We start from the raw sequence: 14,303 nt of genomic DNA, 5'->3' as shown, positions 1-14,303 counted from the left end.
CAGGCCCTCCTGGGCCACAGGCTGCATGACTGCGCCCCCTCCCAGCCGATGGGCCCCCTTGCTCTGCTCCCAGATCCTCACTAAGACTGGGGAGCTGTCACGGCAGCCCACCACCCACCCTGAGGAGACGGAGGAGGAGCTGACGGAGCAGCAGGAGGCCTTGCTTGGGGAGGGCGCCCTGACCATCCCCCGAGAAGGCTCCACGGAGAGTGAGAGCACGCAGGAAGACCTGGAGGAGGAGGAGGAGGAGGAGGAGGAAGAGGAGGAGGAGGAGGAGGAGGAGGAGGACTGCATCCAGGTCAAGGATGAGGAGGGCGAGAGTGGCCCTGAGGAGGGGCCCGACTTGGATGAGTCCGGTGCTGGTTACAAAAAGGTGCCCCCTCCGCCCCAGCCCTCGATCCCTAACCCTCTGTCCCCTGCACCCCTTTCTGTCTTTGCCTTTCCCTCTCCCCACTCTGCACGGCCCAGGCTTCGCCGAGAGCAAAAGCAGAGCAGGAAAGAGGCGAGGGGCGGCGGAAGGGGGCGCTGCTTGTGCGGGTCTCGTAGCCGCCCGTGCCCCAGGCGGCCAGCCCCCTCCCTGCCGCTGCCGCCGTGACCCCCCCCCCCCCCCCCCCGGGCTGCGCGCGCATAAGCCCGAGGCCTGTGTGCCTGTGTTTCCGCCTGCGTAGGGCCGGTCGTGCGTCGTCGGTCTGTGCGTGCATGTGCGCGTGTGTATACACACGCCCCCGCTGTTACTACAGTCGGCCCTGCACCTAGCCGCACTCCATTCATTGCGGACACCGCCGAGCCCTCCCGGCCTGACTCATCCTGCCCCCTCCCACGCCCCCGTCCTCCCAGCCTCTTACCTCAGTGCTACTCTGGCTGACTCATCACGTCCCCCCGCCCCCCAATCTCCTGGGAGGTGGAGATGGGAAGGCTGGAGTGCCTCCTGTCCCTGGTGGGAGGAGATGGGGAAAGGAGGACGTTTGGAAGAGGAGGGCTGGAATAGGGGCCCCCTTGGAGGCCCCAGGACACTTGTCCTCACTTTCATCTCCTGCCCGCTCCCCCACCCTCCTGTTCAGGTGTTCTCCGATGCCCAGCAGCTGCAGCCACTTCAGGTGTACCAGGCACCCCTCAGCCTGGCCACTGTGCCCCACCAGGCCCTGGGCCGCACCCAATCCTCACCCGCTGCCCCTGGGGGCATGAAAAGCCCCCCAGACCAGCCCGCCAAGCACCTCTTCACCACAGGTGAGCCCCACCACTGCCAGTGGTCCTTCCACCACATGCCAGGAGCCTAAGCTTGGTATCTACCCTCGTGCGACCCGTCGAGGGACCATGTGATTCTTGCGCCATCATTTCACATAAGCCCTGGGGCCCTGGGTGAAAAGAACCCACTGTCTCAGTTGGGCCCTGCCCTTCCAGCTTCCTGTCCTCTCTTGTGAGGTCAAAAGTGAGGCCTCAGTCCATTCCCGAAAGCCTTTCCACATGAAGCTGCCCTATGCTGGCCTCTGAGGGAGCACAGACGCCTGGGGATGGTCCTACCTCACCGCTGGGGCGTAGGGGGTTGGAGCAGCACATAGGGGCTGTGACAGAAGGGGGAAAAGGAGGGTGTGCCCCGAAGGGGGGGTACAGTGTTGAGAGCATGGTGGGCAGAAATCAAAACCAGTGGGGGTGTCAGGGGCAGCCGAAGGGGCTGTGAGGAGGTACCTGGGTCAGGGCTGGCTGGGGAGAGCCCAGGAGCTCTGCTGAGGATGGCAGCGGCTGGCTAGGCTGACAGGTGTGTTTCCGGTCCAGGTGTGGTCTACGACACGTTCATGCTGAAGCACCAGTGCATGTGTGGGAACACACACGTGCACCCTGAGCACGCTGGCCGGATCCAGAGCATCTGGTCCCGGCTGCAGGAGACGGGCCTGCTTAGCAAGTGTGAGGTAAGGGAGCCCCTCCTTCCGTCCCCCAACTCAAACCCAGCCAAAACCTTTGTGTCTCCCCTTCCACGAAGCCTCTTTCTGCGTCTTCTTCATCCTTCTTTCAACCCCTGACCACAAGGTCAGTCCCCTCAGCCACCTCTCCGTTCCTTCCCTTGCAGCCCATTTTGCTGAATGGGGGTGGTCCTGGACCGGGGTGCCTGGGGGCCAGGGCATACTTTCACAAAAACCTTGGGATTCTCCTAAGGCCAGAAGGTGGCTCCATGCGTCCCAGGCTGTGGGGGCAGAGAGAGGGTGTGGGCCTCAGGGAGAGCTGGGCCTTTGGTGCATCCCCTCACTGGCCTCCTCTACTCTCCCCACACAGCGGATCCGGGGTCGCAAAGCCACGCTGGATGAGATCCAGACGGTGCACTCCGAATACCACACCCTGCTCTATGGGACCAGCCCCCTCAACCGACAGAAGCTGGACAGCAAGAAGCTGCTCGGTGAGCTGGCAGGCATGGGCCAGGCCATGTTCGCTGCCCTGCTAGGATAGGGAACTCTCAGGGTAGGCAGGTGGGCCCCCATGGGCACAGGTCATCCCCTTCCCACACTGCCCATCTCCATGGGGCGCCGTTCACATAGACTACCACAAGGGTGGGGTGCATTGCAGGCGAGGGGAAGGTGGCAGGTCAGGCTTAGTGATGGGGGATGGCTCTGATCTTCTCCCTGACTGATCGTCCCCCTTCTTCCTGCCATCTGCCCCAGAAGTAAGGTGTCCCCGTCCCAGAATAGGGCACAGACCTCTTCCAACTTGTGTGGGCTACAGAGGCCTATCCTGTGCTTGGGTCTGGCTGCCTTTTTCTGGGAGGAGCTCGCCACGCTCTACAGGCCCCAACCTGTAGCCCTGCAGTTGAGGCAGCTTCCCGAGTAGCTCTGTCCCTCTTCCTTGCAGGCCCCATCAGCCAGAAGATGTACGCCATGCTGCCTTGTGGGGGCATTGGGGTGAGTAGGGCACCTGCCAGTAGGGATGGGTGGGTGGCTCTCCCAGCTCTTGCCCCTCCTTTCCTGCCCGCCATGGCTGCTGGCCCACCGTCCAGGTGCCCACCCCCATTCTTGCCCTCCCCCTGCAGGGGGCACGCTGAAGCCTGCTCTCCTGCCCCCGCAGGTGGACAGTGACACTGTGTGGAATGAGATGCACTCCTCCAGTGCTGTGCGCATGGCAGTGGGCTGCCTGGTGGAGCTGGCTTTCAAGGTGGCCTCAGGAGAGCTCAAGGTGAGTGTGTGCCCGAGGCCTCGGCACCACTTGGCTTGGTTCTGCATCCTCAGGGGTGGAGGACAGGGGCAGCCGTGGCTTTCCCTTGAGCAAGGCACTGTCCTTGCAACCTTAACTCTCGGGTGCCAGAGTGGGGTTGGAGGTGCTAGCTCCTGGGCCAGCTAGGGAGGTGAGGGGTCAAGAGGGACTGGGAAAGAGGCACTAGTATCTGACGCTCTCATGGGTATCTCAAGGTCAGAGATGGTGCCTGCCGGCCCATGTGGCCTGGGGCCCTGTCCCTACTGTGTGGGATACATATTCTGATCTGTGCTCTCTTCCCTGGCTGGTTTGCGTGTCTCTCCTTCTGTGTTCACCCCCTTTGTGGCCACCTTGCCTGCCTGCCTGTGTGTCTGTCGTCTCTGACCCCCTCTGGCTGCACCGCTTCAGAACGGATTTGCCATTATCCGGCCCCCAGGACACCATGCGGAAGAGTCGACAGCCATGTGAGTGCCACCCCAGGCCTGCACTAGACCCACTGCCCTCCTCCCTTCCCTTCTGCCTCTCCGCCCTCTCCGTGGAGCTGATGTGTCTCTTTTGCTCCTGGAGCAAACATCTGGTAAAGCTGACCTCCCCAACCCTTTTCTCCCCCCCCCCCCCCCCCCCCCCAGGGATTCTGCTTCTTCAACTCTGTAGCCATCACAACCAAACTCCTGCAGCAGAAGCTGAACGTGGGCAAGGTTCTCATCGTGGACTGGGTAGGCAGTGGGCTGGTGCCAGGGTCAGCCTTCAGGAAGGCCCCACCCCAACGCTGCCCCCTCTTCCTCAGGTGCCCGCACCACTGCTGGGCCTGATGACTTACCACATTGCTTCCTGCTGGAGTGTTAGCCCAGCCCTCCCATTCCCGCAGGGCTCCCTCCTCACGAAGAGAGACTCGAAAGTGGTTTTGGCCCTGGTCCATCTTGGCCCCCACCTTGTAGCCTCAAGCAACCGAGATTTTCTGCCTTGAATAATATAGACTCTTACCAACATCGCTAGAGGCACTCTCTCTCTCTCTCTCTTTTTTTTTAAGATTTATTTATTTATTTTAGAGAGTGAGAGCACTTGTGTGCATGCGCGCATGGTGGGAAGGAAGGGCAGAGGGAGAGGGAGAGAGAAGCTCAAGCAGACTCTGTGCTGAGCACGGAGCTCGATGTGGGGCTCTCTCTCAGGACCCCGAGATCATGACCTGAGCCGAAACCAAGAGTTTGGATGCTTAACCAACTGCGCCATCCAGGTGCCCCTAGAGCCACTCTTGATGGGGGGCTGACTATGCCCGGACACACAGTACTGCCCGCGGCCACCTCGAGTGGTACAAGTTAGGATGTGCGTTTCTATAAGTGGAGACACTGAGCTGTTGGGTGACATAGCCAACCAAAGTCACATAGTTTGGGGTGTTGGCACTGGGCTTCAGATCAGGCCTTTTGGCCCTGACACTTGTGCTCTTGTTGCTGGGCACTGTTTAAGGGCACCCACCACTCCCTGTGACTGGGAAGTAACCCAGGAGCAGCCCTCAGCAAAGATGACATCTCTTTGAAGCCCAACTTTGGCTTAGAAATTCATGTAAATGTTGGGTTCTTCAGAATGTCTCCGCTTTCAATTCCTCACTAGCTTTAACGCCCTCCCCCCCCCGCCCCCGCGTTGAGTAGAATGGGCTCTGCAGGGAAATCCACCATATTTTCCCCGTGGCTTTGTATCTCCTCTGCGCAGTGCCACCTGATGGCCCATAGAGCCTGGGCAGAGAAGCGCGGGATGAGACTGTTGTGAACGGAACATGATGCCCTGTAGCTAGGGATGGGCTGCACCCCCAGAGTTCACCATAGGTGGAGGTGGGGGGCAAGTGGAATTTTGACCTTTGGGCCAGAGCCTGGGATTTTTTTCTGAGGCTTCCCCCCCTCCCTGCTAGGACATTCACCACGGCAATGGCACCCAGCAGGCGTTTTACAATGACCCCTCTGTGCTCTACATCTCCCTGCATCGCTATGACAACGGGAACTTCTTTCCAGGCTCTGGGGCTCCTGAGGAGGTACACGTCCTGGGCTCAAACGTGGGGCCCCTTGGGGAGGTGGCAGAACGGGACCTGGCAGGGAGCCCTGGAGGCCTGTGGTGGGGCTGGTTCCCTGGGGAGTCTGGGCTCCTAGTGGGAGGACCACATAGGCCAACTGCCCCTCCATGCAGAGCAGCGGTGAGCCGAGTAAGGGCTGGAATCAGGGCTGAGGGCGGGGGCAATGTCTGGGATCCCCAGGCAGTGAGAATAACCCTTCCCCCACCGCGCTGCCAGGTTGGCGGAGGGCCGGGCGTGGGGTACAATGTGAACGTGGCATGGACGGGAGGTGTGGATCCCCCCATCGGAGACGTGGAGTACCTAACGGCCTTCAGGTGGGGACTGAGAAGGGTCAGGGGTGGGGTGGGGTGGGGTGGGAGCCCCCGGGGCCCTGCCATGGGAGGGGCAGAAGGCACTCAAGTTCGGTGCAGGTGGAGGGGGTTGTCTCTGGGGGGAACAGAGTGAGGTGAGTCCTGGCCTAGCCACCCGCCCAGGTCAGCTTGGGCCCTCTTTTTGCAGGACAGTGGTGATGCCCATTGCCCACGAGTTCTCACCTGACGTGGTCCTGGTCTCTGCCGGGTTTGACGCTGTTGAGGGACACCTGTCTCCATTGGGTGGCTACTCTGTCACCGCCAGATGTGAGCTGCTGGGGGGTTGAGGAAGGCTGCGGAGCAGTGAGGATGGGGTTGAGTGGGGACACGGAGCAGGAATAGACTGGTATTGCAGAGGCTGGGAGGACGGAAGCTGGGGGGGGTGGGGCAGGTCCAAAACTTGGAATCATCTTGGCAGGAGCCTCCCACTCTCCCTCTGCCAACCTTGGACTTGGGGGGCAAGCAGGTGGGTGTGGGGTAGCAGAGAATCTCCTCCCAGAGTCCTAGGGATGGAGCTTATTGATCCCTTGTGTTTCAGTGGTGCTCCTTATGACATGTAATTGGAATTTTTTTTAGCCTATCTACTCTGTTTTATCTTTAAAGGAGCATTTAGTCCGTGGACACTGAATTTTATTATGGATGTGTGTTTAGGCTTCAATCCCACCATTTTATTTTGTGCTCTTTGTTCCATCTCTTGTGTTTTATTTTCTCTTCCTTACCCTCTCTTGATTTTTTTTTTTTCTTTATTTCTTCTTCCTCCCTTCACCCATCCCTAAAGGCTTTGGCCACTTGACCAGGCAGCTGATGACGCTGGCAGGGGGCCGGGTGGTGCTGGCCCTGGAGGGAGGCCATGACTTGACCGCCATCTGTGATGCCTCTGAGGCCTGTGTCTCAGCTCTGCTCAGCGTGGAGGTGAGGGGTGCAGGGAGGCACTGGGGTGGGGGCAGGGAGGGGCTAGTAAGGGATGGCCCCTTTCTTGATCAAGCAGCACTGATCAAAAAGGGAGGTTGGGGTGCCCTGGGTGGCTCAGTTGGTTAAGCGACTGCCTTCGGCTCAGGTCATGATCCTGGAGTCCCGGGATCGAGTCCCACACCAGGCTCCCTGCTCAGCAGGGAGTCTGCTTCTCCCTCTGACCCTCCCCCCTCTCATGTGCTCGCTCGCTCTCTCATTCTCTCTCTTTCACATAAATAAATAAAATCTTAAAAAAAAGAAAAAAGTGGGAAGGTTCTCCTGGGCCCTAAAGACAGCTGCCGGACAGGGAGGGCTTTCTAACCCAGGGTTCCTCCAGAAAGCTAGGTTCGCCCCTGTCATGGGAGATGTCTGGGGCTGAATGTGGGGTGGTTAGTGGGCCAGGTACCGCCACCCACTCCCCACCATAAGCCTTCTCTTCTTTCCCCTGCCAGCTGCAGCCCTTGGACGAGGCAGTCTTGCAACAAAAGCCCAACATCAACGCAGTGGCCACGCTAGAGAAAGTCATCGAGATCCAGAGTGCGTGGGCACAGGCAGAGAGGCTCAGACCTCCACTTGCCAAGGGGCAGAGGCTTATGGGCCTGCCCTGGCTGGGGATATAGTATGGGGCTTTCTGTCCTCCCTGACCCCTGCCTGCCCCTCATCCACAGGCAAACACTGGAGCTGCGTCCAGAGGTTCGCCACTGGTCTAGGCCGTTCCCTGCGGGAGGCCCAGGCAGGTGAGACGGAGGAGGCAGAGACTGTGAGCGCCATGGCCTTGCTGTCGGTGGGGGCTGAGCAGGCCCAGGCTGCCGCGGCCCGGGAGCACAGCCCCAGGTAAGCTGCCTTCCTGATCTCTGCCCATGCCCGAGCCGGTGCCCCTGCCTCAATGTGCCCCCCCCCCGCCCCGTGCTTGTCCCCACAGGCCGGCAGAGGAACCCATGGAACAGGAGCCTGCCCTGTGACGCCCTGGCCCCCATCCCTCTGGGCTTCATCATTGTGATTTTGTTTATTTTTTCTATTAAAAACAAAAAGTCACACATTCAACAACGTGTGCTGTGTGGGTCTCTCAGCCTTGCCCCTCTGCTCTGCTAAGCTGCCTCAGGCCTTGCCTCCAATTTCCCTCAGCGTGGCCCACATCTCCACTCTAGAAGTTTGCTCCTCCTGTAAGGTGTGGGGGGTGCCCTTTCCAGCCCCTCCTCCATGTTGTGTCCCATGCCCACTTTCCTGCATTCTGTCCTTTTCCCCCTGGGAGCCTGGGCCAGCTTAAGGTGGGCATGGGGGCCCCGATAGTACCATCTGGTTTTGGAGTCTCCCTGAGCAAGGAAGAACAGTAAGTTTGGTGCCTTGGCTTCAACTGACTTGGGGGGAAATGCCTTAATTTCAGCCTCCTCCCCTCTCCAGCCTCAGGGGAAGATCCAGAAGGTTGCTCTACAGTGTAAGATACAGAGTAGAGGGGAGGTGGGTGTCCACCCAGCGACTGCCCACCCTTTTTCCTCTTCGTCATCCTGGTCATCTCTGCACAGACCCCTTTTCCTCCTTTCTCCTGGCCTCAGCACTGAGGGGAAGGCTTGTGCCCTAGGAGGTGGGTCTGTGGGCTGGGCAGTCTTCTTTCACACCCCTCTGGGCCTATTTCCCCTTCCCAGGGGCTGGAGAGGGTCAAAGTGTGTGGGGAGGGATGGGACTGGACCCCAGGGTTCTGAGGGACCAGGAGGAGCGGCAGAACCAGGCCTGCTGTCTGCCTTACTCTGTTGGCTTCCCTGGCCCTCTGCTGGCACAGCCTGGGGTGGGGGAGGTGGTCCCTGCAGGGGGACTCCAGGCTGGTGAGAGCCCCCCTGCTGTTCAGGACCACATTTTCCCCAGCCATCCAGCATGCCATGAGAAGGATCAGTGGCCCACGTCCCTCCTGGGGCCTTTTACTGTGAAGCCTGGCGATGGTAAGAGTAGGCGTTCTAGAAGGGGCAGGACTAGAACCCAGGAACCCAGGATTCTGCCCTCAGCTGTAGCTTCCTTTCCTCATGGGCTTCCTTTGCTGGTCACTAGCCCAAGGGAGCTAAGACCAGGAGGGGCTGGACACCACCCTTTCTCTTTCCCAGGAGCCCAGCCTAGCTCTCTGTTTCTGGGGTTGGGGGCTCATAAGGCTTCTAGGGAATGCTGTCTAGCCTGTAGGAAACCAAAGATGGGAAGCGGCTCCCCAGCACCACATATACTTTCTTTCCACCCCATCCTGAGGGCCTCACCAATCTGTTTACATATTTATTATCCTAATGGGGGCCTGAATAGGGTTGAGGGAGCCAGGAGAGGGGCAGGAGTCCCACCACCATTGGTTCATTGTGTGCTGTGTCTTGTGTATTGTTAGTGTGTTCTAGATCCTCCTGGGGGATGCGGATGGGGCTAGGCCCAGTGTAGCAAGCCTCCCCTTGCTGAGCCCCAGCTCCGGGCCCTTAATCCTCCCTCTTCCCATGGCTGGTCTGGTTCTCATGTAAACCCACTCCTTGCTTTGTCTCCCTGGATATGGATTTCAGTTAAGTATTTTGTAATCTGTTACACTGTGTGTCCTTATGTAAATAAACTTGTTTCTGGCAGTGCCTTCTGGGGCTGATGTCTCTCTTCTCTGGGCTTCCAAATGGAGTAGAGGTTCTCATTCCCCATCCTGGCCCAAAAAAGCTGCTCTTCTTTTCTCCAGTCCCTGAACTAGCCAATTTAGGAAACAAAGGGCTGGGGGGGAGGGAGTGGAGTGGAGTCTCTGTCCTCGTAGGTTAGAGACAAGGTTTCACCGAACACAGCCATAGCATCTCGTGGGACCTCTCCTGTGGCCTGGGTGGTGATGCTGGGGAGAGGGCCCAGGTGCAAGGTCTCTGTGGAAACGGGTGCAGGGGGTGCAGAACAGGTGGCCTGGCAAGGGTCTCACTTGCACACACACAGGCAAGCTCAGTGGAAATGTGTGCACAGGCAAGAAAAGAATCCAGAAGTGTTCAAGGGCTTTATTGGGGCCGCTCTGAGCCCCTCACAGTGTTACAGGAGCCCACTGGTCTTGATGTTGCCTTAGCTCCCTGGGGACTCGGGGGGGGGGGGGTGGGGGCGGGGAAGGCAGGCCGACCAGCCTTTCTGGGAAGAGAGAAGGCTGTTCTCTGGGGCTAAGACCAGATGGTGGAGCAGTGGGAGACTGAGGACGAGCAGGGCCTGCTGGGAGCTGGAACGGGATGGGGCTGCCTTCCGGAGTGTGGAGGTCAGGGAGTGTTGGCTTTGTTGGGGGAAGGGGGGCGCAAGTGGCAATAGGAGGCACTTGAAGTCAGGAAGAGCGGACGGGTGGTGTTTCCTGGGCACTGAACGTGTACACCACCCAGGGCACAAGGGCCAGGACGAGGCATGGCCAAAGGGTGTACTTGAGGAAATTGAAGATGTAGAAAAGGCTGATCTGAGGGGGATGGCCCAGCCAGTCCAGGGGGCCCAGCAGCCCCATGGCCAGCACAAGGCAGGCTATCTTCTGGCCATGTCCCAGGTATGCCCGCCGTACCTGGGCATAGCAGGGAGAGTGCAGGGCGATGCCCAGACCCAGGGCGGCCCCTGAGTCGCGGCTCAGGGAGGCAAAGGGCCGGCTATCCACGTGTACCCACTCAGGCCGCTCACACCACTTGGAGGCCAGGCTGATGGACCTATGGGGAGGAGGGGTCTTTGCCAGGAAAGACATTCCCCTTGAAGCAAGAGGGCCAATGGCTCTTACTCCTTTGGGGTCTACCCCCATGTTCTGCTGTGACCCCAGGAGAGTCTGTGTTTGTGAGCAGGTAACGTGTCCCTTTTTAGCTACAGCAAACCAGGGACCCATCAAGCTAGGTACAGGCGAAGCCGAACAGGCCCCAGCCTGCCCAAGCTTCAAAGCAGGACTTACCAGGAAAGATCCAGGCCCAGTGTAAAGAGGGTCCAATAGATGAGGCTGGCACCCAGCAAGAGGGCCAGTGAGGTCAATCCGTAGAAGCTTAGCTCCCGCTCCATGGGCACCCGGGGGGTCATCAGCCAGCCCAGGACAGCACCTAGGGAAGTAGGGTAACGGCAGCTTCAAGGAGTTTGGGGATATGAGCCCCGGAGCTGTAGGACAGCTTGGCAGAATAGACTGAGCTATTAGGGGGCCTTGGGGTCTGCTGTTCGATGGGAAGATCCTACAGCGGTCCTCTCACTGCCAGTGGCAACCCCAGGCCCACCCTGTGGCCCCAGTTGCTCACCGGTTATCAGGCCAGCCAACACCTGGTGAGGGAAATGAGCTAAGAGGAAGATCCGGGACAGGCCGACCGCCAGGAGGAAGGTGCAGTAAGCCAGGCTAGGTATCACCCTCACCCAGTGGCTACAAAGAAAAGCAAATGGTTCAGGGGGGGTTCCATACACACCTTGGCTTCCCTCAGCACCCAAGCACTTCAAGGTTTGACCAAATGCCCCAAGGCCCCCCGGAACTCCAGCTCCCAGGCTGCCCTGCTGCTAGGTCTTTTGGATCCATCATCCATCCATCCATCCATCATCCCCCCTGCCCTCATTGGTAGGCAATGCCGAGGTGTACCTGTGGGTCCGAGTGGCCAGCCGGGAAGAGACGGCCGTCATGATGGGCCAGAGGGCTGCTCCTGTGATCATGCAGTGTCCAGAAGGGCTGCCTGCCGGGGGATCCAGAAGCTTGAGGTGAGAGGATGAGAGTGGAACTCAGGAGCCCCTGGCCCCCCCGGGGCCCCACACTGGTGCATGGCTCTCTCTGCCCTGCAGCCTATTTCAGCCCTGCCTGAGGCCACTGCTTTCAGGCTCCTGCTTTGCCCTGTGTCTCTTGGATCTACTCTAAACAACGTAGGCAGCTGGCACTCTGGCCTGGGCGCGCTCCTCCCAGAATTCAACTCCGTCTTCCCCGGGCTCTCTTTGTTCTCTGGGTAGGCCACCCTGGCTGAAAAGTACTCTGAAACACTCACCAAACCCTAACCACACCGGGACAGGGAGGTTTGGGGCTTCCCACCTGGACCAGTTTCACAAGAAGAGGGGAACTGGTGAACCTGGGCTGGGGCCTGGCTGTAGTACCCAGACTCATGGACCCACCAAAAGGGCCTGTCTCCAAACAGAAACCTAGAAGAGAACAGATGTGAGATGACATTACACACGCATACAGCCAGGGGAACAGGCGGGGAGCAGAAGGATGCCTCTGGAAGGCCTGCACGGTGGAGTCAGAAAGGGAGTCCAATTCTGTGCATCACCTTGATGCAATGATTTTTTTTTTACCTTGGAAAAGAACGCACGCTATTTTTTAAGAAGTGATAAGGAGACAAGAGACCGTGTGTGTGTGTGTGTGTGTGTGTGTGTGTGTGTGTGTGTGTGTGCGTGTGTGTGCGCGTGCGCAAATGCACACTCTGAAATGCTCATCAGTCCTGCTCTTAGCCCTCCCGCGGCAGGGCCAGCCCTACTCTTCTCATTCCTAGAGAGCCCAGGACCTGCCTCTTCCTTTTTCTCCCAGACCCCCACTCATGCTCCTGCTTCTCCCTCTCTCCATTCCCCAAATTCCAGCCACAACTACCTACACGTGAACTCCTTAGGCGAGTCTCTGGTATTTGAAACCGGGAGTGGGAAACGGACAGAGGAAACTGAGAAAGAACAAGGAGGACCAAAAGTTCAAAGTCCCCTGGCCTAGCAGGTGCTTCGCTGGACCCTGGGAAACTGCACACCAAAGAGGCTAGGCTGCTGGGGCCAGAAAGAGAAAAGGTGGGAGAACAGAAAAGATGCTGCTGGGGAGGGACACAAAAGGGAGCCACCTCTCCTCACCACCAGGTTCACCCACCAGGTGCTCCAGACACTTAGGAAATGAATAGGGGCTTTGTCACGGGAAGGGGCATTGAGAGGGTCTACCCAAAGGGGTGGCTGTCTTGGAGGGAGCAGCAGAGGGGGAGACTCACACAGCTCACACAGACTCTGAGCAGAGAGAGAGCATAAAGCAAAGGGCAATTAGGCAAAAGGGAAATGATGAGACCGTTGCTTTTCCGTTTTCAGGAGGGATGAAACCCTTGCAGAGAAGAGAGGAGAGGAAGGTAACTCCTATTTTGTTTTTCCGCAAGTCATTCCAGCCCATTCGAGTGTCTCCTCTGAACTCCCTTCCCTCCCCCAGGCAGGGTATCAGGCAACGGAGGCTGAGGTGAGGGGAGGGGCAGCTCATGCCCAGCGGGAGGCATAGCTCCCCTCTTCACCCAAGAGAGAACAGGTGGCACAAACAGATAAGCCCTGAGGGCCCCACCCACTTGCCTGGGATTCCCGGCTTCTAAGTCTGGGTGAAGAGCCTACTAGTGAACGGAGGAGAAAAGGAAGAAGAAAGAGTTCCCTGGAAGGCAGTGCTTTTCAAGCCTTACTAGGCACTCCAATCACCTGAGGTCTTCGTTGAAATGCAGATTCTGATTCAGTAGCTCTGGCCAGGAGCCTGAGCTCTTGCATTTCTAGCAAGTTTTCAAGGGCTTCCTGTGCTGCTGGTCACCGTCTGGGAAACGCACCTTAATTTTCGAGCCTTCTCTGTCTTTAGCAGCTAGTGTGAAGCCTGGCACAAAGCATGCTTCTTAACAACTATGTCAAATAAATGAATGACTAGATGAATGAAAGAGTGAGCTGAGAAGCAGGACTTTTTGCTACTTAAGCCGCCCTAGATGCTTCTTAAAATACAGATTCCCAACCCCTCCCCTGAAATTTCTAAGTCAGTATGTCTGAGGTGGGATGGGGTACCCGCATTTTAAAGGCGCCCCTTAGGTGATTTCTCTTATCAGGCCTGTCTGAGAAACACTGGTCTAATGAGTAAGATGGGGACTCTGAGGCCTGAGACCAAGATAAACAATGAGGCTCAAAGGAAAAAAGTCAGGGGCCATGGGGTAGGGGTGAGGAGGTCTTAAGGCTATGGGTTCAGTGGGGCGGGGTAGTGGGGGAGGTCCGAGCCCTTAAGGCACCTGCTGAGAGAGATCAGGGCTTGCCCAGGACTCAGGGCCCTTGGGGGTGGGGGACCAGGACGCCGAGGGCTTCGCTGTCTCACCACTTGAAGACGAGGTTGAGCCACTCGGTGATGAGGCTGATCCAGAGCACTGCGATGCCCACGCGGCGGGAGGCGTAGTAGGCCGCGGGGAAGTAGAACAGAAAGAGGCTCTTGGGATCGCCCAGAAAGGTGACCCAGAGCCACACACTCTCCAACCAAGGCAGTTGGTTTTGCAGCGCCTCGGCCATCGCGATGCCCGCGCCCAGCGTGGACTCCATGGCGACCCAGGGGCCGGCCGGGCGGGGATATGCTCTAAGGCGGAAGCCGAGGAGTCGCGGAGACAAGAAAGCGGCTCGCCACTGCGGTCCAAAGCCCACCTTTCTGAGCCCCAGGCCCCGCCCCCTGCCAGCGGCCGGCGCAGGCCCCGCCCCCGCCCCGCCCCTCGGCTGTCCCAGACTCGCGCGAGCCCGGCCTTTAGCCGGTACCGTTTCCTCCAGCGCTCTTCCCGGGCCTTCCTTTCTACTGGGCAGCGCAGGGGACAAATCTTTGCGAAGGCGTTTCCGCAGAGCCCCACGTGGCCGCTGTTGCCGGCACGTGGGCATTGGGCGCAGAGGCGGCTCCCGCTGCTGTTCCGGGTCAAAGGAAGGACTAACTTGCGGGTCGGCGACGCGACCGGCGTTCTTGCTTTGCTGCAGCGAAGATGGATGTGTAATCTCCAACGTCAGGATTCCTTCGAGACCGGACCTCTTTTCTCCTGTACCGCTACCCTCCAAAGATATTCTGAGATTTCTTGGAGAAA

At 58.7% G+C, this 14,303-nt stretch overlaps 2 protein-coding genes across 12 annotated transcripts in view; one reads left to right on the top strand and one right to left on the bottom strand.

Moving 5' to 3' along the window:
• The window catches only part of HDAC5 (histone deacetylase 5), a 36,433-nt gene extending 28,846 nt beyond the window's left edge, over positions 1 to 7,587 (top strand). For all 6 annotated transcript variants that reach the window (XM_073889184.1, XM_073889183.1, XM_073889186.1 and 3 more), the window contains 15 exons: positions 74 to 373; positions 1,062 to 1,227; positions 1,774 to 1,907; positions 2,269 to 2,389; positions 2,839 to 2,888; positions 3,052 to 3,159; positions 3,586 to 3,642; positions 3,807 to 3,893; positions 5,081 to 5,200; positions 5,456 to 5,553; positions 5,738 to 5,856; positions 6,368 to 6,501; positions 6,993 to 7,077; positions 7,209 to 7,374; positions 7,463 to 7,587. In XM_073889184.1, coding sequence (XP_073745285.1) covers positions 74 to 373; positions 1,062 to 1,227; positions 1,774 to 1,907; positions 2,269 to 2,389; positions 2,839 to 2,888; positions 3,052 to 3,159; positions 3,586 to 3,642; positions 3,807 to 3,893; positions 5,081 to 5,200; positions 5,456 to 5,553; positions 5,738 to 5,856; positions 6,368 to 6,501; positions 6,993 to 7,077; positions 7,209 to 7,374; positions 7,463 to 7,502 — 1,785 coding nt within the window. In that variant the 3' untranslated portion in view covers positions 7,503 to 7,587. The remainder of the gene's footprint in view (positions 1 to 73; positions 374 to 1,061; positions 1,228 to 1,773; positions 1,908 to 2,268; positions 2,390 to 2,838; positions 2,889 to 3,051; positions 3,160 to 3,585; positions 3,643 to 3,806; positions 3,894 to 5,080; positions 5,201 to 5,455; positions 5,554 to 5,737; positions 5,857 to 6,367; positions 6,502 to 6,992; positions 7,078 to 7,208; positions 7,375 to 7,462) is intronic.
• On the bottom strand, positions 5,763 to 14,061 carry G6PC3 (glucose-6-phosphatase catalytic subunit 3). Of its 6 annotated transcripts, none has more exons than XM_025861892.2 (6): positions 13,565 to 13,919; positions 11,525 to 11,631; positions 11,087 to 11,177; positions 10,758 to 10,876; positions 10,427 to 10,568; positions 5,763 to 5,882 (listed from the first exon to the last, which is right to left on the bottom strand). In XM_025861892.2, exons 1-6 carry the CDS (start codon positions 13,780 to 13,782, stop codon positions 5,837 to 5,839), a joined length of 723 nt encoding a protein of 240 aa, XP_025717677.1. In that variant the 5' UTR covers positions 13,783 to 13,919; the 3' UTR covers positions 5,763 to 5,836. The 6 variants fall into 6 exon arrangements, with proteins under 6 accessions (XP_025717677.1, XP_073745290.1, XP_025717676.1 ...); XM_073889189.1 differs by lacking the exons at positions 5,763 to 5,882; positions 13,565 to 13,919 and adding exons at positions 9,507 to 10,193; positions 13,990 to 14,061; XM_025861891.2 differs by lacking the exon at positions 5,763 to 5,882 and adding an exon at positions 9,507 to 10,193 and having other exon boundaries at positions 13,565 to 13,916.
• Between the last annotated feature and the right edge of the window lie 242 nt (positions 14,062 to 14,303).

Source organism: Callorhinus ursinus, unplaced genomic scaffold (assembly GCF_003265705.2).
Source record: "Callorhinus ursinus isolate GAN/ISIS: 27379988/994484 unplaced genomic scaffold, GSC_fseal_2.0 scaffold102, whole genome shotgun sequence".
In the NCBI taxonomy this organism is placed as follows: Eukaryota; Metazoa; Chordata; class Mammalia; order Carnivora; family Otariidae; genus Callorhinus; species Callorhinus ursinus.
This window is presented reverse-complemented; position numbering and strand designations above follow the sequence as displayed.

Excerpts from the sequence above, each read along its gene's own strand:
- G6PC3 (XM_025861891.2), bottom strand. The coding sequence starts at position 13,782 with ATGGAGTCCACGCTGGGCGCGGGCATCGCGATGGCCGAGGCGCTGCAA. Across the intron at positions 10,569-10,757 it reads GTTGGCTGGCCTGATAACCG|GTGCTGTCCTGGGCTGGCTG; the intron begins GTGAGCAACTGG and ends CTACTTCCCTAG. Across the intron at positions 10,194-10,426 it reads CTGGGCCTGGATCTTTCCTG|GTCCATCAGCCTGGCCTCCA; the intron begins GTAAGTCCTGCT and ends TCCTCCCCATAG.